Source organism: Mesocricetus auratus, unplaced genomic scaffold (assembly GCF_017639785.1).
Source record: "Mesocricetus auratus isolate SY011 unplaced genomic scaffold, BCM_Maur_2.0 Super-Scaffold_4256, whole genome shotgun sequence".
Taxonomy (NCBI): Eukaryota; Metazoa; Chordata; class Mammalia; order Rodentia; family Cricetidae; genus Mesocricetus; species Mesocricetus auratus.
Genome location: NW_024429182.1, coordinates 81,704,201 through 81,725,790, shown reverse-complemented (window position 1 = coordinate 81,725,790; position 21,590 = coordinate 81,704,201). Strand labels below are relative to the sequence as shown.

General features: G+C 46.6%; 1 protein-coding gene across 1 annotated transcript in view; it reads left to right on the top strand.

Annotated features, from left to right (window-relative positions):
* The first annotated feature begins 8,262 nt into the window (after nucleotides 1–8,262).
* Nucleotides 8,263–21,590, top strand: part of Xylt1 (xylosyltransferase 1) — a 281,083-nt gene continuing 267,755 nt past the window's right edge. Inside the window, exon 1 of the mRNA XM_005075629.4 lies at nucleotides 8,263–8,735. Within this exon, the coding sequence (XP_005075686.1) occupies nucleotides 8,388–8,735 (348 nt within the window). The 5' untranslated portion in view covers nucleotides 8,263–8,387. The remainder of the gene's footprint in view (nucleotides 8,736–21,590) is intronic.

The window sequence follows — 21,590 nt, the reverse complement described above, 5'->3', positions numbered from 1 at the left end:
ATAGTTTTTATTCATTCATTTATTCATTCATTCATTCATTCCCCTGACAGTCCTAGGTGGAGGGTTCAGGGTTCTCCCAGCTTTGCACATGCAGGAAGACATAGACATAAAAAGCTTGTCCATATTTGTGCCTGAACTGTCATCTATTACAGTCTCACATTTGAACACTTGGCTTCCGTCTAGTGGCGCTGTTCAGGAAGGTTGTGGGACCTTTAAGAAATGAATCCTTACTTTGGGTGCCCATTCCACAATGAGGGATGTTCTCTCTCAGCCTGGACTCTTGGGGAAGGGCCTAGGCCCTGTGCTGAATGAAATGACAGACTCTGGTGATCCCCCATGGAGGGCCTCACTCTCCCTGAGGAATGGAGTGAGTATTGGATGGGGGACTGGGAGGTCCTAGGGAGCCTGGTGGGGGGGGATGGAGAGGGAGCTGGGATTGACATGTGAAGCAAGCTTATTTCTAATTTAAATAAAATAAATAAATAAAACCTAAAAAAAGAAAATGAAATGGAGCTTGTTGGAGCAAGTGGGTCACTGAGGGCAGACCTTGAGGTTTTATAACCCCTCCCTACCTGATTGTGGATGAGATGTGATCAGCCTGTTTCCATGACTTTCTCATCATGGTGGAACGATCCCAGAATAAATCCTTCCTCCATTAAACTGCTTCTTGCTAAGAATTTGGGCACAGAAATGAAAAAAGCAACTAGTATGACTCAGGTTGGTGAGAGAATGTGGCATTGCCAGTTGGGTGGTTTGCACCCCCAATCTAGTCCTCAATCACGGCTATGTCTGATACCCATAGCAGGTGCAACCTTCCTGTCCATAGCCACCTGATTCAATGGTGATCATAGGCTCTCTTTTTATATGACGTTTATTCCTGTTAACTAGGTTATCTTTTATATCTGACTTATCAGTTTTCTAACTGATGACCCAAGCAAGAATAACATGGCTGAGCTGTCTCTGGACTATGACAAAAGACTTACAGTATGCCTGGTGGTCGACATTAAGTGTATCAGTGCCCAAGACAGAGGAAGTCTGGCTTCATGGAGTGTGTAATCTGGGTAGCTGATGCTATGGGAAAGATGGAAAGAAAGTCAAGGTGATTGGTGGTGCCACTAGAGAGCACTACATCAGAGCCACTACTACATCTACCAGTAGGATAAGGAGCAGAGCCATAAGGGACACAGACATCTAAGCAAATAAAGAATGAACAAATAGGGCAATACTATGAGGTGAACATCCTTCTGGTGTGCTCCAAAGATGATGAGGATGTCAGCATGAAGAAACCTCATGAGGAAAAAGGATACAGCAGACTCTAAAAGTTAGAGTCCCAGAATGCTTCTATCTGTCTGGCATACCACCTCTAACTTCTTAGTTACAGAGTGGCTGCTGAAACTTCCCCTATACACACTATGTTCCAGTTAGAAAAGAAGGGAAATAAGAAGGGGCAACGGAGAAATGATCCCAGTGTATTTAATGCCTTCATTTGAAAGCATTTCTTGGGAGTTTTAACACTCATTCCTACTGCCCTTTCTCACATCATTTCTAACTAGAACACTGTTAACCATTGCTTTTGTCTTGGTCACACTGTCACTCCAAATAAAATCAGAGTATATCACCAAATAGGAAGGGGAGAATAAGTATTGACAGGTAGTGAGTGGCTGCTGCCATACCAAAAAGCTTACTGGAATATTCCTCTTTCCCTGAAGACTTTTTGGAATGGAGTCCTTGGGCATAAGAGATTCCAGAGTCCTGCTTATTTTATGTGGGTGCTAGTAATCAAACTCAGGTCCCAATGGTTGACTAGCAAACACTTTGCAGACTGAGCTATCTTTCCAAGACTAAGGTGGTATATTTAACTTTTCCCTTATTTTCTAAATTTCCCCCAAACCATTCCATAATTCATGCTACATACTCATAAGTGGTTAAATTTTTATTAACCACTATTTGAGAAAATCCCAACCACAGAAGTCCAATGAACATAGCAACAGCCTTCACTTGAAGATCCCAAGAGTGCTTTTTATAATTAGAAAAAATAGACCTACAGTCATTTGTTTAGTCAATGGAGGATTTTGGAGGCACAAAAGGAGTCAGATTCCTGCAAGAGCTGCATCTCAAGGATAAGGCACGTACTATTTCACCGTCATTGCCTCGTGAAGACTCCCCTGTGGCCTGAAGAGATGTGGCCTACACTACTCATTCTAACACATCTCTCAATTTTACATTTCTTCATTTCAGTCAACATTCTACAATCCTGCTTCTTTGCAAACTTACCTACTTGTCCTGATGCACGTGCCCCATCATGTACGAGGTCCACAGCAATAGGAGTCTTCTATGTCTATGTTGCCTTATCCATGGTTGAGTTTCCATGGATTCAGTATTTGAAGAATGTGATGTTTTGGCATGAATTACTACAAGGGTTAGCCATAGTAAATGCTAAATAACAATGACCTTCCCTTACCACCCCATCATCATTCTTGGCCCTGATGGTTATATTAGGCAGGGTTTCAGAGAAACAAAAGCAGGTAGGGTGAACATATATTGCAAAGGAGACTTATTAGACTGTCTTACACCACAGGGTCAGGATATTCTAATGATGTCTAAGTACTGGACACCCTTGTAGCTGCTCAGTATCCAAGACTGGACATCCATAGATGCCCCAGCAATCCCAAGCTGGCACTGAAGGCCTAGAAGATTCCTGGAGACCTGTTGATTTTTAGGGTATATTGAAAGGCCAAGTTACTGTGTTCTGATCTCAGGGAAAGATATTGGCAGTAGTCAAGGGATAGAGGTACTCACCAGAATACCTGGAGTCACAGGGATTGAATTTGGTACCACTGCACTTGTTTTAGAGGAAAGCATCTACATGAATATAGTTTGAGACGTGGAGCTGGAACAGTTTGTTCCCCTTCTCACCCATCAGAGCGTCGCCAGATTGTAATTAAGGTTGTGATATGTCACAGAATCAAATACTGGTTTCAAACAAGTAGACAATCTCTCAGTCAAAAACAGTGTTTCTCACTGTCCTTTCCCAGTGCCTCTTCCTTACCCTTTCTTTCCTTTAGCTTCCCATAACCACAGATGCTTGCAAAACCATGAGGCTTCCTTTTGTACACCCCCATCTAGCTAGCACCCTGGTTTCTGCTATCTCCAGATCTTGCCTGCAGTAAACTGGCCACAGGAAAGTTATTTGCTAACTAGAGCGCCCTCTGCTGATAGAAGAGTCCCTGGAAACACATCTACGGGTCAGTGCTTGGTCTGTCTGCATGGAGGGGCTGGCAGAGGCCACTTCGTTCCCTTGGTTGGGATAGGGTGAAAGGCAGAGAACATTTACCCACAGTCCACACTCTGTAGGGGCTTCTCTGACCCTGATGCCCAGAACTGTCCCTGGTTTGTGGGCTTGTGAGCATTTGCTGGAGACAGTCAGGGATTCTGGGGGTGGAGGTGTTCTGAGAGGGAGTCTCACACCATCAAACAGATGCAAGTGAGCCACCTGCTTCTACTGTCTGTGTTGATGCAGAAGTGAAACTCAGGATGAGTTTAAAAAATTCTTTTGAAGAGCAAAGTGAGGTCAGTTGGTAGCATTTGGGTAAAAAGCAACTATAAAAACAAGAAACAGACATGTGATCGAGATTAAAATGGAAACCATATAACCTCACTAAATTTGAATGTTAGTCTGAAGTTTATTTAAATTCAGAAGGAGGTAGGTCAAGCTCCAGTTTGCCAAAACCCTAAGGCAGGAACATTTGGAAAGGACAGGGAATTTCTTTACTTGGTGATCAGGTTGTGACCAAGCTGATAGTCTTTCCACCCTCCACAGGGAATAGATGACACACTGTTACATACAATGTCACAATTTTCATGTCTCCTGGAAGACATGAGTCTTCTTTTTAATTTTTCTGTTTAATAACACTGAGGGTCAAAGATGCTGCGTAACCTGCTTACAGATCATGAAACGAAAATGTTGCCGAGATGGTATGTGTACCAGGCTCCAACAGTAACTGCTTCATTGTGGAAGAATGCCCTTGGTTTATTGTACCTGCCCTCAGCCCTGTGATAGAAGGATGCTCACTGCACACACAGGTCTCACTCAAGGTCTTGCATCGCACCAAGTGGCAGAGAGAGCAGTGGTAAAGAAATGATGCAGGAATCTGCCCTTAGAGAAACTGAAGTGTCAAAGTCCTGGGTTCACACAGCCTACTCCAGGCAGCCTTTGGTACCTAACCCTTCTCCTCTCTCATGCCTGTGGCCATTTAACATTGATACACAGGGCCTTGCTATGTACTGCAGGGTGGCCTCAAACTGCTAATTCTCTTGCCTCCATCTTCCAAGTGTGCATGTATGTTCCAATAAGGTTGGCTTTATGTGTCAGTCTAAATGAAAAAATAAGTTATTCATGTTAGTTATCTCACTTAATCCTTATGAGGAAGTGTCAATAAAGGCCCTGTTATGTTAAGCCCAATTTTATGGGTGAGGAAATTGAGGCATCGAAATTAAAAATGGATACTTAAAGGCTCAGTTAAAATGTAACAGATGGACCAAGGAGATAGGCTAGTCAGTAAAAGAGCTTGCTCCCCAGAAGCCACACAAAAAGTTGGCTATGGTAGCAATTATTTGCCATCCAAGACCTGGAGACAGTTGATGCTGGTCAGCTTAGCCTTTTTTTTGTAACTTCCAGGCCTCCAAACAAAAAAAGTAAACAATAACCAAATAAATCCAAAACCCACCTGTTAAGTTGCCTTCTGGGTTTCACATGCACAAGCACACATACATGTGCACACGCACACATTAGACCTAGACAGTCTAGTTCTCCTCTATCACCCTCACTCTGTGCACTGACCCTGGAATTGCTGTCGATTATCTGTCATGTCCCTGTGTCCTGTTGGACAGTTCCTAGAGGGTGAAGACTGTCGTGAACATTTCCTTTGCAATCACTGGCTTACGACTGGGCACACCCAGTTACTCAAAATGCTGGCTGACTAATTCAGCCTTCCATCCTGAAAAGTGATGGAGAAATAAGATTTGGCATTTGAGGTGGTGGTGGTAATCCCACAAATCAGGTGAAACTTCTCCAGAGCTCTGACTCCTGGGAGCCATAGCGTGGGAGCTTAGGAACCATATTTAAACAGAAAGGTTCCTTGGGGAATCTTCATCATCCCCAGATTTCGCTTGCCCAGCAGGATGCCTGCATGTAATAGGGTCCCATGTATCTTTGTGGAATGAAAAACTGAGCTTTGGAAATCCCAATGACTCTGGATAGAGTGGCTGGAGCCACTGCTGAGTCTCAAGCAGGACTCTGGCCTCTGTCCTATCAGTCAGAGGCACCTGCCTCTTTATGAATAACTGGGAAATGAAAATTCTTGCCTTTCTCAAAGCAAGGAAGCCACTTTTACTTGGTGTGGTTCAGCAGACTTAGGGTACCTACTTTCAGGATCTCCCAGCTGACTGTCTGCCACACTGAGAAGGACATTTCAGACACCCCAAGTCACCCCAGCTCCCCCTGTCCATTCTTCTGTTGCATCTCCACGTCCCCACTCACTCTAAAATGTTTGAAGGGCTAGTTATCTTGGAGCCAGAAGAAGATAATAATCCCAGACATCAACTCAGGTAAATTTTCATTCAAAACCCATCAAGTGAGTTGTTTATAGCATCTCCAACCTGCCCAGGGCGACTGAACCTCTTTCTTGAGTAGCTTTTTATGAGTCAAAGTAAACAACTGTGTTTCTCCAGGGATTTAGGTTCAGGATCTTTCACCTTAGTGCTGAAGCACTGGGGCCCTGCGGGAGCTGAATCAGAGCCTGGGCCCTGGAGGACTCCAGTTAATTGTGTCATGTGGAAGAAACATAGGTCATTGTTGCTTTACAGGCGAAATGCAGTGGAGAGCTCAACAAAGGGGGGGTGGGGGCTGGAATACTCCACACGGCCAGCCAGTGCAGGACTTGGACACTGTGTTTCCCCTCTTCAATCAACTCACGAACACTAAGAAACCTGAAGTCCTGGGAGGGAAGAAGACTTGACCGTGATGGAAAAGATGGAGCCTGCATGGATAGAAGACGGCGGCCACCCTTCTACAGCCGCATGGAGAAGCTGAGTGGTTACAGAGATGCTATCATTGCCCCAAGGCCAGAGGTGAATCATGGGACCCTGGTTACTTCATCTCCACGTCTGATTTCCGGAGTTTTCTGACTGGTCTAAGGGTGGCTTAGGACCTATAGATGAATCCATGAAAAAAAATCTCTCTGCGTCTTCGAAGAGAATACTGAACGAGAAAGGAACCAAAGTTACAACTAGTCTCCGTCACAGAAGCCAGGCCTCTTGTGGTAATCCAATGTGAACACACCCCATATAAGACAGAGAGGATAAAGAGAAAGAAAATTCTGCAGTAGCAGTTCTGGGTTGCTGGATCAAGCCATGCCTGGAATCAGTCCTCTGAAATACCTAGTTACATGATCCAGTAAGGTTTATTTTTAGAGTGTTAAACCAGGGGTTTTATTTTGTAAACTATAAATATTCCCAACTGATAAGCAGATAAGAGGAGACTAGTGAGCCAGGGAGCTGCTCTCCTATTGAGCTCACTCTTGGTGAGGTGGGAATGCCTCTGTACCTGGCTGCAGAGCTGGAAGGTGACTCTAGACTGCATTTCAGGCCAAGGACAAAGGCTGTTCCAGAAGCTCTCTCATGAACACACAGCTCCTTTCAAGTCTCTGTAGTGTTGCTGACCACATTTCCTTTTGAGATTGCATATATCCATTTGGCTCTCTGGCCTTCCAGCTTACTGTAGGTAAGAGTCATCCTCACTCACTTTGGGATCTTTGTACCTGGCCCCACATCTCCACATCTGACACAGCTCAGATGTGGTATGCTGGTGCAGTGGACAGAAAGGTTCTTCTTACCTTAGTTAGCCTCATTGTCTGAATGATTCTGTCCATACCTGCTCTCTTCCCTCCAAAAACCAGGATGCTATTCAAAAAGGCAGGAGACAAAAGGTCAAGAATTCACTTTAAATTCCCAACTCAGTGACAGACAGATCAGTCCCCTCCATGTGCAGACACTCAGAAGGGAATGGCAGCAATACTGAGTCAGAGAGGGATGGGTGAAATTTGAGTCCAGAGAGCTCATTCCTTCCAGACTCTCATTGATAGAGGACAGAGCACAGGCCAAGGTCAAGGGGGCAGTCCTGGTGGCTCAAGGTCACCAGTCAGGACAGGAAAGTGATGTAGCAAGGCTGGACTCACCCAGCTCTGAACATAGCCCAGCGAGTCAGACATCAGGATGACTGGATGGAAAGAAGGGCAAGAAGGGAGACTGCCTTGGACATGCAGCTTCAGCTTATGGCCTTGGAGGGTTGGGAAACTCCTTTAGCCATCAAAGCATCCACTTGCCAACTGGATTTGGTGGATGTTGGATTTGAGTCCTTGGGGACCGGAGAAGTGAGTCATCTAACCCTGCATTTTTAGTTGGCCCTGGGGTGGGAGGTGACTCAGAAGTCACAGTGCTTGTGCTGATTAACCTCGGAGAGTCATTGAGAACCTCCTCCCTATCGTTTCACTCAGTGATCAAGGAATCCCGGGCTCTAAGAGCCCGGACCTGTGACATCCCACGTTTTCTCCCATCCCCACCTGCCAAGGTTTTCAGAGTGTAACCGAAGATACCGGGACAGAAAACTCCGCGCCTCCTGAAACTCTGCCTCTAGCTTACTGCCACATGGAACACAGGGTCTCAGGACCCTTCTCTCCGTTTGCCTGATCTCGGCAAGCCAATCTGCCCTGTTGGCTCGTCTGTTCCCCACTTTCCCCATCTCTATCCCGAGCACCGGCCTTTTCTCACTCCACCTTGTTCCCACGTCTGTTTGGGGGGTGTCCGTCTGCTCCCCTTGCTCCCTCCCCCTCCCTCACCTTCTCCTCCTCACGCTGTCCTCGGCTCCTCCTCCAGGCCCCGCCCTCTGCTCAAGGCCCGGGTCCCTGATGGCCCCTTCCCCAGGCCTGGTCCCCGGAACAGCCACCTCAGAACCCTGGGGATGGGGTGGGGACCCTGTCCCGAGAGAAGGGGAATCGCGGAGGGCAGGGCTAGCTCCCTCCTCTAGCCGTGTCCCCGCGCGCGCGCGCCGCGCCCCCTCCGCGGCCTCCCCGCGCCCGCCTCCCGCCTTCCCCTCCTCCTGGTGACGTCCGGGTCCCTGCCCGTCTGAAAACTCCGCGCCGCGGCGGTGGAGGCGGCGGCGGCGGCGGCGGCAGAGGAGGAAAGGGAGGAGGAGGAGGTGGAGGAGAGGAGCAGGAGGAGGAGCAGCGGCGAGCCCCGGCGACGGCGGCGGGGCCGGAGCGCGGAGCCCCCGGGATAGAGCGCGCACCGGGGTGTCCCGGCACCCTGCTCGCCCCGGGCCGCCGCGGAAGATGGTGGCGGCGCCGTGCGCCCGGAGGCTGGCGCGGCGCTCGCACTCGGCGCTGCTGGCGGCGCTCATGGTGCTGCTGCTGCAGACGCTGGTGGTGTGGAATTTCAGCAGCCTGGACTCCGGGGCTGGCGAGCGGCGGCGCGCGGGGACAGCGGCGGGAGCAGCCGAGCAGCAGCAGCAGCAGCCCGCGGCCCCTCGCCGGGAGCGCAGGGACCTGGCTGCCCATCCGCCCGCAGCCCGCGGAGGACCCGGAGGCCGAGCAGGCGGAGGAGGAGCACGGGGAGGCGGCCCCGGAGGAGCCCGCGCACAGCAGCCTGGCAGCCGCGGGGCACTGGCCGCCCGGGCGAGGGTAAGGTGCCCTTTCAGAAGGGGATCGGGAGCCTCGCGGATAGATAGACAGCTGGGCGACCCTACCTGTGCCTCCCACCAGTCCTGGCCACCCCAGTTCGGGTATCCGAAGGGACTCTGCGCCTTGGTTGCCCTGGCTGCCCTGGGCAGCTGCAGGGTCGTGCTCTGAGCTGCGCTGCTCTGTGCTGAGTCTGAGGACCGCCCCCTTAGGGTCTGGAAAGTGAGCTCCAGAGGAGATGCGCTTTCAAGGGGGTCCTGTTCCTTGTCACTCTTGCTGGGTGCCCTACTTGCTCTCTAGGTGGGGGCGTTGAAGCTTGACTGCCACCGGAGTGCGTGCATCGGATCGTGACCGGATCCTCAGCCGCTGCTCAGTGGTGGTTCTCCACGCAGCCTCTCTGGTGTGAGCTGTTTGCTGTAGGCTAAGAAGGGAAATGGTATGAGTGTCGTAAGTCCTCCACCATGTCCCTAGTACCCAAATCAACACTGGGTTATGAGTGCCTGATCTGACTTTGAGTCCTGTTTTCCCTTCTGGGTGTCTGCTGCTCCTGTCTCCACCTTCCTCAGTCCCTAACCTTGCCATCTCCTGTCCTCCCTGACTTCTCCGGGATCCGCAGCTTCAGGGCACTGCCCCTTGGTCCCAGCTGACTGTCTCTGACTTAACATAGGTGGCTAGTTACATTTAACTGTCTGTTTGTCTGGCTACACAATCACTACACCTCCGGTTGAGCATTGCCTTCTTCCGATGTGGACGGCCAGGGCTCCAAAACTGTCTCCCACAGTTCTAGGGGCACCTGGTTGCCTAGGCAGGGCACCAGCCTATCTTCCTCCCCTGTCCTCAACTCCCTTGAGGGTATCTGTTCCACCTTTTTCTGAACTCGGAGGGCAAGTGATCTGAGTCCCTAACTATGGGACAGGGGCTCTTCTCTGCGTGGGATGAGTGTCTGTCTGTCTGAGATGCCATGTGACTGTCCATCATCCCAGTTCCCTGCAGAGAATTGCCTAGCATCTGAAGGGCAGTAGCCTCCAGGGGAGTGTTTCTAGGATCCTAGGAAGAGAAAGGTCCTTGTTATTGCTTGTCACTCTGGCAGCCTTTGGTGAAGGCTTCCTTGACACTGACTGTCAGGAGTGCTTTCTGATGTGCTTAAGTTCCTTGGGGTTGCCCTGACCCTTGTTGCCCGAGTGTAGCTATTTGCGCCTGTAGACTGAAGCAGTCTCGGGACTCGATCTGATCACATTTGGCTGCTGTGTAGGTACCAGGGAGGTCTTGTCCTCACCTGTGGTGCAGAGTGGAGTGATCCTTGTGGATGACAACTCAATGTCCCCAAGTCCTTCTTGTTTGTACCCAAGGGGGGAGGCAGGCATTCACTGCCTTTTGAACTCCTGGAGCTGATCGTATGCCTGGAGCTGATCGTATGCCTGGAGCTGATAGTGTGTTCTGGCTGAAACACTATTCTTTCTGGAATTAGAGACCTACTGGAATGAGAGAGGGACTAAGAGCATGTACCGCTAGCCCAGCGTGGAAGCAGGCAGGGTTGGGAGGAGACTATGGGACTCACTGTACCTTCTGCAAATGGGGTTCAGGTGGTGCTTTCAGGGTACATAGACCACCTGTTGAGATAAGCAAGAAGGGAAGAAAAGAAACAAACTGCGGATTTCTTCATACCTCCCCGATGTTCTAAAGCAATTCACAACCCCTCCATGAGTATTCAGTTAGGCGTAGTATTCCCTCTTGTCCTAGCCCAGTCACATCAAGTCTGGAATCGGAAAGGCGGGTGTGTCTTCGGATTCCCAGTTCTAGCAGCAGAGTTCCTGGGCTTGTCTGCAATCTTGCTTTCATCTGTACATCCTCCCACCTGCATCCTTCCAAAGTCTCCATTTCTTTACCTTCCTATGTAGACACACATGCATTTTGCTCGTTTTTCTTTCGCTTTTCTGTTCCTGGTAGTTGTCAACCGTTCGGTCTTGTTGCTGCTCCTGGACTTGAGTTTTATCATATGCTTGTCTCTCTCCTCTCATCCCCCATCTCACATTCATCTCCAGGGGCTGCATTGTGCATAGGATGGCTAGAGCTAGGGGTCTATCCTCCTCAAGCTGTGCCCACCCCAACCCCTGCCCTTTCATGGAGCTCAAGGAGACCAGAAGGGGGCAGGCTGTTCCCAAAGTCCACCAGAGCTGGAGCTTCGGATGCAGGCAGAGAGAGCCACAGACTCTCAACAACCACAGAGGCTCCTTTCAACATGCCGTTCATTTCTGGACCTTGCCTGGACTGCCAGACTGCCTGATACTGCGGAGGGATTCAGAGGGGCATTCAGTAGTGAGACACACACTTGTTCACGCGTATTCGTGCATGAGCAGCACACACACCCTCGAGAGCATTCTTGCACACACACACACACACACACACACACACACACACACACACACACACACACACTTTTTCCAGATGGCTTCTGCAAATACCACAGAAGCATATGCTTGGACAATGATGCTCATCTCTGTGCTCCACTTCGTGGCAACTGGAGCAGGGTAGGGTGGAGAGTCTTGGCCTGGGTGGGTGGCAAAGGGTGTCAAGTAGCTGTTTTGGCTAAGGTATTCCCTAATCCAGACCTGCCTGCTCCCCCTGGCTGCTTTCCCCCCTCCCAGCTTCTGAACATGTTTGGAGAACAGTGTCTGGATACAGAGCTTGCACCTGTGCCTGGGCATTGGGGGCACTTAAGAAGGGAGGGAGGAGCCCCCAGGTTTGTATGCAGGCAGAGTGAAGGTGTGTGCCCTCTGGTGAGAATAGCGGTGAGATGGGCATGCCTGCAAAGGTTTCCTAGCACCCCCTCTTCCACTCGGCTGGCTTCTTTGAACTCATATATTAGCTTGATGCGGATTACAGCTGAGTTCTGTAGTGGGGCGTTTTCTCTGGATCTCAGTAAGACATGGACTTTTCTGTACTCCAGGAATATAAAACAGAGAGTACTGAGCTGTGGATGAGGTAAAGTAGGAAGGATGAGGGGACTGTCAAAAAGATCCACCAGCAGAAGGTCTTGAATGGATTTGGGGGGAAATGAAGGCTGTGCCTGTTAATGTCATACCTTTATTTTCTCCCCCTTGCCAGTCTTCATAGTCCCAGCATTTAGCACTTGTGCCCTGAGATATACTGTTACTTACTAAGTGTCCTTTAAGAAATCTAGTTTTGTATTGTTTGTGCCTGCTACACACTTACAGTAGAATGAGGTTTCTGTACAATCTGACCCCTTTGAAATGCTGATTTTCCACAGAGGTTCCTCATTCTTCACATTACTCAGATAACTCAGGATTCTTTCAGACCTTAGCAGTGACTTTGGAAGATGATTCCAGTGGCGTTGGAGGCAAAGCTTTTCTTTCTATCCAGATGTTTGCAGAGGAGAGAACAGAGAGGGGTTGATGGCTGACTTGTTTCCTCTATACTTCTAGGGAAATATTTCGTCTGAGCAAGGCATTATGCTTTGTGTACAGAGGTGTGCATCCCTGAACGATATTTATCTTGTGTACAGAGGTGTGCATCCCTGAACGATATTTATCTTGTGTACAGAGGTGTGCATCCCTGAATGATATTTATCTTGCTGCAGATATTGCCATCTGCCGGACCATACACTGGAAATGCTAAATAAAATAGATACATAGACACAGAAGTAGTCATATAATTTAATAATAATATAATAAATACAAGCTGTGTATCCGTTATCTGAAATACTTTTAATGAAGTATTTGGATTTTGAAAGACATTTTGAAATATTAGCATATAAATAGCAAGGTATGGTAAAGGGTGGGACCCAAGATTAAACACACAAAAAAGTAAACAAAATTATCTTCTTTATCTCTCTTTTTTCTTTCTTTCTCCTCTTCTTCCTCCTTCTCCTCCTTCATCTCCTTCTTTTCCTTCTTTTCTACCACATCCTCCTCATTCTTCTTGTCTTACTCTGTAGCCCAGGCTGGTGTCAAAATCATGACCCTCCTGGGATTACAGCTATTAGCAATCATGCATGGCTTGAACAATTCATTTTGATGCTATATATACACCTTATGTACATGACCTAAAGGTAATTTTGCACGTTATTTGTGTCTGCATTTTAACTGTGACCTGCCATATGAAGCAGGTTTAGAATTTTCCACTCATGATGTCATGGCTATGTTTGGGAAATTTGGATTTCAGAGCATGTAGTAGTAGGGCATTTCATGAGTATATATACATGTATGTAGTTACTTTCCTTCCATTTTTTACACACTCCAAGCATTCTCTGTAGTCTATCCATTCATTTATTTTTTAAATCCTTTAGAAGATTAGATGGTGGAATGCTTGCTAATTATCTAACAGGAGGCCAATTGAGGCTTAAAATTTTTATTTTCTGGGAATTGTTTAACTTTGATCCGTGTTCTTAATAGGAAAAAAAATCACTAGTGAGTTGAGTTAGTGTAGGAAGTTGATTGTGTGATGGTGTGTGTGTGTGTGTGTGTGTGTCTTAGGATTTAAAGTATCCTTAAGCCTACCTCTGTAGTCTACCTGTCCTCTCTGAACTGCCTATAATGAGAGGGGTTGTAAATCTATGTGCAGAGACTCCAAGATTTCCCCATCAATATACCAACTGTGCAGGGCGGGGTTCCTCCGCCCTTTACAATCCCTCCATTTTCATTCTCTCCTCCCTGCATCTTTGTGTGTGTACATGCGCATGTGCTCGAGCACACACACACACACGTGTGTGTGTGTGTGTGTGTGTGTACGTATTTATGTATGCATACATGTTCCTGTGGGTGTGTGGACATGTGCATCTGGTTGCGTATGTATGTGTGCATGTGTGTAGAGGCCAAAGGTCAATATTGGGAAGCTTTCTCCATCATTGGGAAGCTTACGTTTTGAAACAAAGTCTCTCACTGAACCCGATCACTGATTCCACTAGGCTGACTCACCAATGGGCTACAAGTACCTGCCTATCACCACCTTTCAGTACTGGCATTGTAGATGTATCCCACCAAGCCTGGCTTTTTACTAGGATGCTGGAGATCCAACTCATGTTTGTACTTACTGTAAGTATTACAAACTGAGTAATCACCCAGCTCAGCCCTCGTCTCTGCATTTCTTTCTTTTAAAAAAGATGTAAGTATTTTGTCTGCAGTTGCATCTGCACAACAGAAGAGGGCATCAAACCACATGAATCTACAATTATAGATGGCTTTGAGCTGCATGTGGGTGCTGGGAATTCAACTAAGGACCTTAGGAAGAGCAACCAATGTGTTTAACTGCTGAGCTGTCTCTCCCACATTTCTAATGATTGCCTAGCACAACTTTAAGGAAAACAAAATGAATAAGTAGCAAACACCACTTGTGACAAACCCTTTTTGGGGGGGCAGTTCAAGACAGGGTTTCTCTGTGTAATAGCCCTAGATGTCTAGAACTAGTGATGTAGACCAGGCTGGCATCACAGATTCACCTGCCTCCTGAGTACTGGAATTAAAGGCATGCACCACCACCATTAGGCAAAACCCAGTTTAAAGAGGCAGAAGAGAAACAGGTCTCTCATTGAAGCTGAAGCTCATTGATTCCACCAGGCTGGCTCACCAATAGACTCCAAGGACCTGTCTCTCACCACCTCCTCAGTGTTGGCATTATAGATGTGTTCCATCATGCCTGGAGCATGTGACAGACCCAATACAAAAGTAAGAATCAATAGGGCACTTTCTGATGTACAGAGCGTCAGATCCCAGCTTTGCACTGTCTTGTCTCCATGGTCTAGGCAGGTCTTTCTCAGTTACTCTGTAACGTGGGATGAAGAGGAAGAAAGGTCTGATTCATGAGAACTAATGTGTTCTGGGCCCAGACTGACACTTCAGTGTCAGCTGGTCTCTCAGAAGGAAATCCAAGAGTGTTTGGAATGAACATTTGCTTTTTCAGAGTTACTTAGTTTGCTCCACACCATAGAGTTTGATCAAAATTCTGCAGTAGAATGCCTCAGGGTCCTTTGGTTTGGGCCAGCCTTGGCACAGGATAGAATGAGGTAGAAAGAAGAGTAACATTTATTGAGCATTGACTGTGTGCCAGACATTCTCTTGGTGTTTTACATCGATTAAATTTATCCCCACCAAATCCCTGCCGTGTGTGTGTGTGTGTGTGTGTGTGTGTGTGTGTGTGTGTGTGTGTGACTGCCTGCTTGCCTATTTGTCTATGCATGTATGTATGTCCCTATGTCTCTGCCCGTCTTTGTATCAGTCTCTCTCTCCATCTACTCATTGTTTACACCTCCACTCCAGGAAGCAAGGTGTTCTCTTACTTATCTCATACAAAGTTGAAATCAGGGGTGCCCAACTAGGAATTGTTGGTCTTATGATTACTATAGTGCAGGCATAAACAGGGCTCTGCAGACATCATGTCACTGTGTCACTGGACCCTCACCCCCATCCCCTAGCAGGTGGGACATGACTGTTGCTGTGCTCATTACTTCCAAGATGAGAAATTGGGAGCAATCCTAGGCTGCTTTTTGCCAAGGGCTGCCCAGGGTTCTGAACTCCTTGTCTGTGTAGCTTTGCAAAACCCTTTCCTGCAACTATATACTTCTTGAAAGTCCTCAGTCCAGTTTAATAGATTCCTAAAATGTCAGTTTCTTGTGAAGCACCAGATCCCTGAGAATGATGTGAATAACACAGTTGTAAGCAGCAGAACTGGGATTTGAACCTACACAGTCCACACTGAATAGTCTACTGCATGCTCTTTGTCTAAGGTTTTGCAAATGTTGTCATCTGACCTTAACACTTCAGAACTCCACTGATTCCAACAAGATGCCAAACCCCAAAGCCAAGATTTTGTTTTAGTGTTTTAAACTTAGTTGCATACAGTAGGTCCTTACACACACACACACGCACACACACACACACAAAGGTTTCTATAATCAAAAACATGTACATATAAATTATATATCCCTTATACCATGTGGCACCCCTTGTTGTTTGGGTAACAAGAGCACCAAAAACTATTCCTGCTCTTTTAACAAAATTCTTGAGAACAATTAAGTATGATAATTGTGAGGCACAGTCTCCAAGTCCCATTTTGGGTATGTAGACTTGTTCATCCTAGTCTCTGTTATGTTGTTTCCTTTGTTGTGCATCCTATTTGAAGACAAGATTTTATATAGCTTCAGAAAAGGAAGAGAGAAGTGTGACCTCTAGTGAAACATACTACAGAGTATTGACTATGGCCTGCTGAGTCTTGCCCAGGGAAGGAGTCCTGGATTCAGGGCTGAGGGCCTAGGGACAGGAGGGTGTTATGTAAGGTTTCTAGGAAAGGATCCTCAGTGCTGTTCCTGCCACTCTGCTTTTCAGTTAAACCACCCAATAGTTATCTCTGGAGAAGCCCAGGGCCTGGGTCATTGCAGCAAGAGTTATCTCTGTGAACATGCAGTCCATGTGGGTACTTCCTTCCTCTTGCAACAGGCACTATTTGTTTGCCTGTGGAAACTTCCCAGGCTCTGCCCCTATGAGCCTCGTGGCTAGCCCATCCTTCTACCATTAGCCTCAGAGTTATACAAGACAGTGGTGGGAAGTAGATGGTTGTCACCATAGCTTGGGGGAGGGAGAGTAGTGTCATCAGTATCAGAGCCGGAAACCCAGACTCCTGAGCAGATGAGGAAAGGTGGGAACTCATTCTCCAATAATTCTTTTGAGGGTGTATCCCCATCCACCCAGGCTTCTTGAAAGTAATGAAGTGGATTTGTTCCTACTGAGATCTGGCTTGCCCCAGTCAGGTGACCCTGGCTTATCTGGGCACCTAATGCAGGCTAATGGGTCAGGGGATTCTAATGAAGCAATGTGCTAAGACCTATCTGTGTCTGCTTGTGGCTGAAGTTTAAGTGAGGTTCCTTACCCTAGACATGCTCACATGGCAACTGTGATAATGATGGAGATAATGATAATAAGGAGGGTAACTTGTATTCTTGACTATTTATCTTGTACCATACATTGTGGATTAACTAGATAGTTCTACTACTGAATCTTTTACACCAGCCTACAAGTGAAGGCTGGTATCTCATCTCTGATTTTTACTGGTTAGAAATAATAAGTTTGTACAATGAGTTGGATGAAAGGTAAATCCACGAGAAGAGTCCAAACTAGGAGTTGAAGGGTGGTAACTACAAAGACTGTGTCTGAGTCTTTTTTGAGTTCACCTGGTGAATCTTTCGTCATAAGCCCCACTTTCCTCCCATCTATTTATGTATACTTACATGCATCTATTCATCTATCATTCATCTACCCATCCATCTGATCATCCATATATTCACAAATACCTCAATGCATCCATCCAGTGCTCCAAGCCCTCCTGGATGATGAGTGTAGTAGGCAAGGGTTAGAGTCACAATCATAAGCAGCCTAACAACAGCAAATTCTTCTCTGCTGGGCTTGGATGAGGAATGACCTCTTTCAAATAAGAGAGAGGTATTCTCTGGGAAAATGCAAGTCATCAAAGGCCCTAGAAGCCTTTGAGTCTCCTGCCATTTCAGAATCTCCTGACCTGAGGGCTGATCTGTTCCACTAATAGGTCTAAGCTCCCCAACATTATACCTGAAAAACTGAGCATGTAGATTAGTAAGTGTGGCCAGCGCAGATTCTGTGCCATTTATGATAGAGGCCAGACTCTGACTTGTCTTTACTTATTTGTGGCTCAGTTTCTTTGTTTGAAACTCTGTGGCCTTGATACAACCTTATGGGCCTTGGTGCTGAGAGGTAACTCTAGCCCATCATTGATATCTGTTTTGCCTTGATACATGCATCAATTTGTGCACCATCCATCTATCCATCTATCCATCCATCCATCCATCCATCCATCCATCCATCCATCCACCTATCTATCCACTCCCCATTCATCCATCCTCTACTCATGCACCCTCTTCACACATGCATGGATATATATTCTTTCTGTCTATCCATCATTAATTCATATATACATGTATGAAGGATCCATCCATCTACTCTTCTCTCTGTCTTTTCATCCATCCTTTTATAGGATTACAAATCTCTGCCTATGTAGTAAGTGCCGTGAGTCTGTAATTTAAAAAAAATTGTAATTTTTTAAAGTTACAAGGGAAGACAGTCTAGTGTCACATTTTGTTTGATATGAAAGACCAAACTAGAAATGATCATACCCTGAACCCTCCAATTCTTAGAGCCCTCTTCCAAGATCCTATTAAAAACCTCATTTACTAAGCAATTCCTCTGATCTGTTGAGTTTGCTACATGTTTGCAAGGCATTTGTGAACATTGTGGATGGCTGAAAGTCATCTATCAGACCTGTCAGTCATCACCTGGACTGTTTTTGCCTACCCTTGGCGTGATAGAAATAGTGGAGCCCCAGAGTATGTAAATTCTCTCAAACACCAGACGATTCAGAAGGCAAACCTCACTGATGAAAATAGAATCCTGCCATCTGCATTTTGGTGAGCTTTCCACTTTGTGAGCAGCAGGACATCTAGAATCGTCTACCCCCTCCCACCTATGTGTTCCACATGCCCTTACACTACAATGGTTGGCACTGGGAAGTTGGAAGTTATTGAACAATGGAAAAAGGCAGGTAAACCAGTGGAACATTCTGGATTCTCTTGGCTTGGGTCCCAACTCTATCAACAATGTCCGACTTTCAACACTGTGAGTCATTTTGGACCTTCCTCTGATAACTCGTGTAAACCCAACTCTCTCCATGGGTCACAGAGATTAAATCTGATAAATGGAGAAGCAAGTGTTGTGTCTCTCAGAAAGCCACATAGAGATGGATGCTGGGGTTCCTATCTCAGAGTGGGGGAGGGAGAGCTTTTATCCATAATCCTCCATGATGATTGATTGAATGATTGAATGAATTTGTGAATGAATGAAAACTCCCTGGAGGATCCATGCATTCACAAGCCACCCACATTGATTCCTTGTTTGGGGGCCTCCTATGTGTCAGGCTCTGTGTAAAATGTGGGAGGTGTAGCTGAGTCTCTGCTTTCTCCTGGCTACGATTGGGACACAGGAGGATACACAAGCAGAATAATCATAATGAAATAAAAAATTAAGGTATTGAAGAGTAAAGGCAACCATTGCGGTGTTGGGAAAAGCAAGATACCCTCTCTGGAGGGGGGCTGAGGTTAGGGTGGGGCGGTTTGATTCTGCTCATTTTATTTTTGGTGTGTATGTCACTCACTTCAGGGTGAGGATATATTTTGGAAGAATGATTTTTGCTAGAGGAGTTCCAAACTGACTGCAGGAATCCCAAATAAGCTGCAGACACAGATGTCAATTCACCAGTGATCTCAGGAGGGTTAACAGCTCCCACACAGACATTTTTGGGGACTGGGAACATAGCTGAGGATGTGCAAGACCCTGACTTCCCTTACTAGTACAGAAAAAAAGAAAAAAACTTTAATGCTATCATAGCTACCTCCAAAGGGCTGTGTCTATTCATGTCTGTATAAAAGTTCTGCAGTTCTTGAATTTTATGTTCACTTAACTGCTCTCTGTTCTCTTTATCTTTCCCTCTCCCCCTGTCTCTCTCTCCGTGCTTTCTCTATGTACAGTTTGATAAGTGGTCACTAACTAAGCACACCCAAGACACCCACATCCAGACTAAGAAGCAGCACCTGTGGCATTGCTGGTGCACCCCTCTCCCACTTCTTGGGGAGCACATTTAAAAATGCTACAAATAGCTTTGTGCTTCTTTAAATGTCTGCCTCAAGGCTCTTGTGGCTTTGCATGTGAATAACATGGTAGGTAAGTAGGAAGATGTGACTTACCTGACTATCAATTTCACTGTGCCAACCGCAGTCCTAACTGGATTCCAACTGGGTTTGGGGAATGACTTTTGTAAATGTCCTATTAACCACTTGGAAAATTGTTGGCTGTTCTGATGACAGCTATACTGAGGCGGTGGGATGGCTCAGTCTTTAAAGTGTTTGTCACACAAGCATGAGGACCTGAATTTGATTCCCAGAGTCCACATTAAAAACAAAACAAATAAGCAAATGACAGGTGTAGTAGTGTGTGTTGTAATCTCCATGCTGGCGAGGCAGAGACAGTTGAATCCCTGGGGCTTACTGGCCAGCCAGCCATATTAGGTGAACTCAGGCCAGCAAGAGACTGTTTCAAAAGTCATGTTGCCTGAGGAACAACACCTGGAGTTGTTCTCTTACACACACACACACACACACACACACACACACACACACATGTACATGACCATGCACACACATAATGAATACATAGCTGTATTGTTTTCTTCTGAAGTCCAAGTGGAAAAGGTTTAAGGCAGACACTGGCAGGGACTGACTATACTCTGGGCCTGTTTGTTGGAAAGGAGTGCCCTAGGCCCTCTGGATGATTTTGGTGGCTGTGGTGTTGCTTCTTCATAGACCTCTGTGGAGGACTCCCAGGAGTCCGAGACTTTGTTCCCAGCCCTTCTGGTGAGTCTGTGGGATTTCTGCCTCCTGTTGAATCAATGTACTCTGGTCCACTTTGTATTGAACATGAAATTAGCTGTGATGAATAGGTCCCCAGACAGACTGGTAAATGTCTGCATTAACTTAACTCAGAACCAAGACTCTGCAATTCAGAACTAGGGTAACAGAACCACCACACAGATGTCAGATGTCAGCAGCCACTCTGAGGACGATGAGGACACCTAATCATCCCATGAAGAGGGAGGTGGGGAGTGGGGAAGCCTAGAGCTCTAGGACAGTGAGATCATTTCACAAAGCCTCAGCGCTCAACCATATTGGTGTTCATAAAATAAACAAAAGCTTTTGTAATGGAGAGCTCTGTGTGCATTATTTAAGGATAGTATTAAAACCAGCTTAGATGAATCAAGAAATATGGAGGTTGCCTCATTAAGTGCCCTTTTTTGGGGGGGGGATGTAGCTGCTACTCTTTATATTTTCATCTTTATTGGTGAAATACAAGTTTACTGATTAGAGATGTAATGGAAAATCTTTTTCTTTTTTTCTTTTTCTTTTTCTCTTTCTTTTTTCTACCTTTGCCAGACTTTTGGCTGTTTCTGTTTGTTTTTTTATTTTTTCATGGAGGACTAGACTTTGCAGATGTTCAGTATGAAATAAAAGCCTATTCATTGCATCTCATTCATGCAGTCTTTTATCTCTGGCTGGGAAGGGACAGCTGGTTTCAAAGACACAGAGAACCCCTTTGGCTTGTAGGTGACTTGGCTCTGGTTCTGTTGTAAGCTGCTCCCTCACCTGGGTCTCTCCTAGCATCTCATGGCTTCTCATGTAGAAGGCAAAGAAAAGACAGTTTGAGGAGGGTGGGGGACTACTCAAGAAAGGGGTTTCAGCAAACATCAGTGTTTTTCAGGCAGGCCTGGTTTCTGTTATTAACTCTTCCCAGGTCAGAAAGCTTGCAGCAGGTGGGGCTTTGGGAAGGTTCCTAACTGTCATCAGCAGTAAGGAAGTCAGTTCTCTGTCTGGGGTGATCAGGGGAGATAATGCTCAGTGGACACAGGAAAATAGTGGGGAAGCCAGAAGCAAACCTGGCTCTTTGTGGGTAAGAGAAACACCGCAGCTGATTGGCTTCCTCCTCCATCTCTCCTCCTTCTCTTCTTTCTCTTTCCAGTGAAGGAAGAAAGCCATTTTTAAACATCAAATTGATAGCCAAATCACTGATTTCAAATCCAAATTTACGAGTGTCTGCTACTGTTGGACTCTGGCCTTTGTTTCAGGAAAGGGGACAGTGTAAAGGAGGAAGGTGAGACTTTCCTTTCTGCAGGGACTTCCAACATGCCCCAGGGCCACCCTGCTTCTCTGTGTCACCACTGTTGGGGTTTGTGTGAGTCAACTTCCCTTTGCTGTGGTGAAATACCCATGATTGA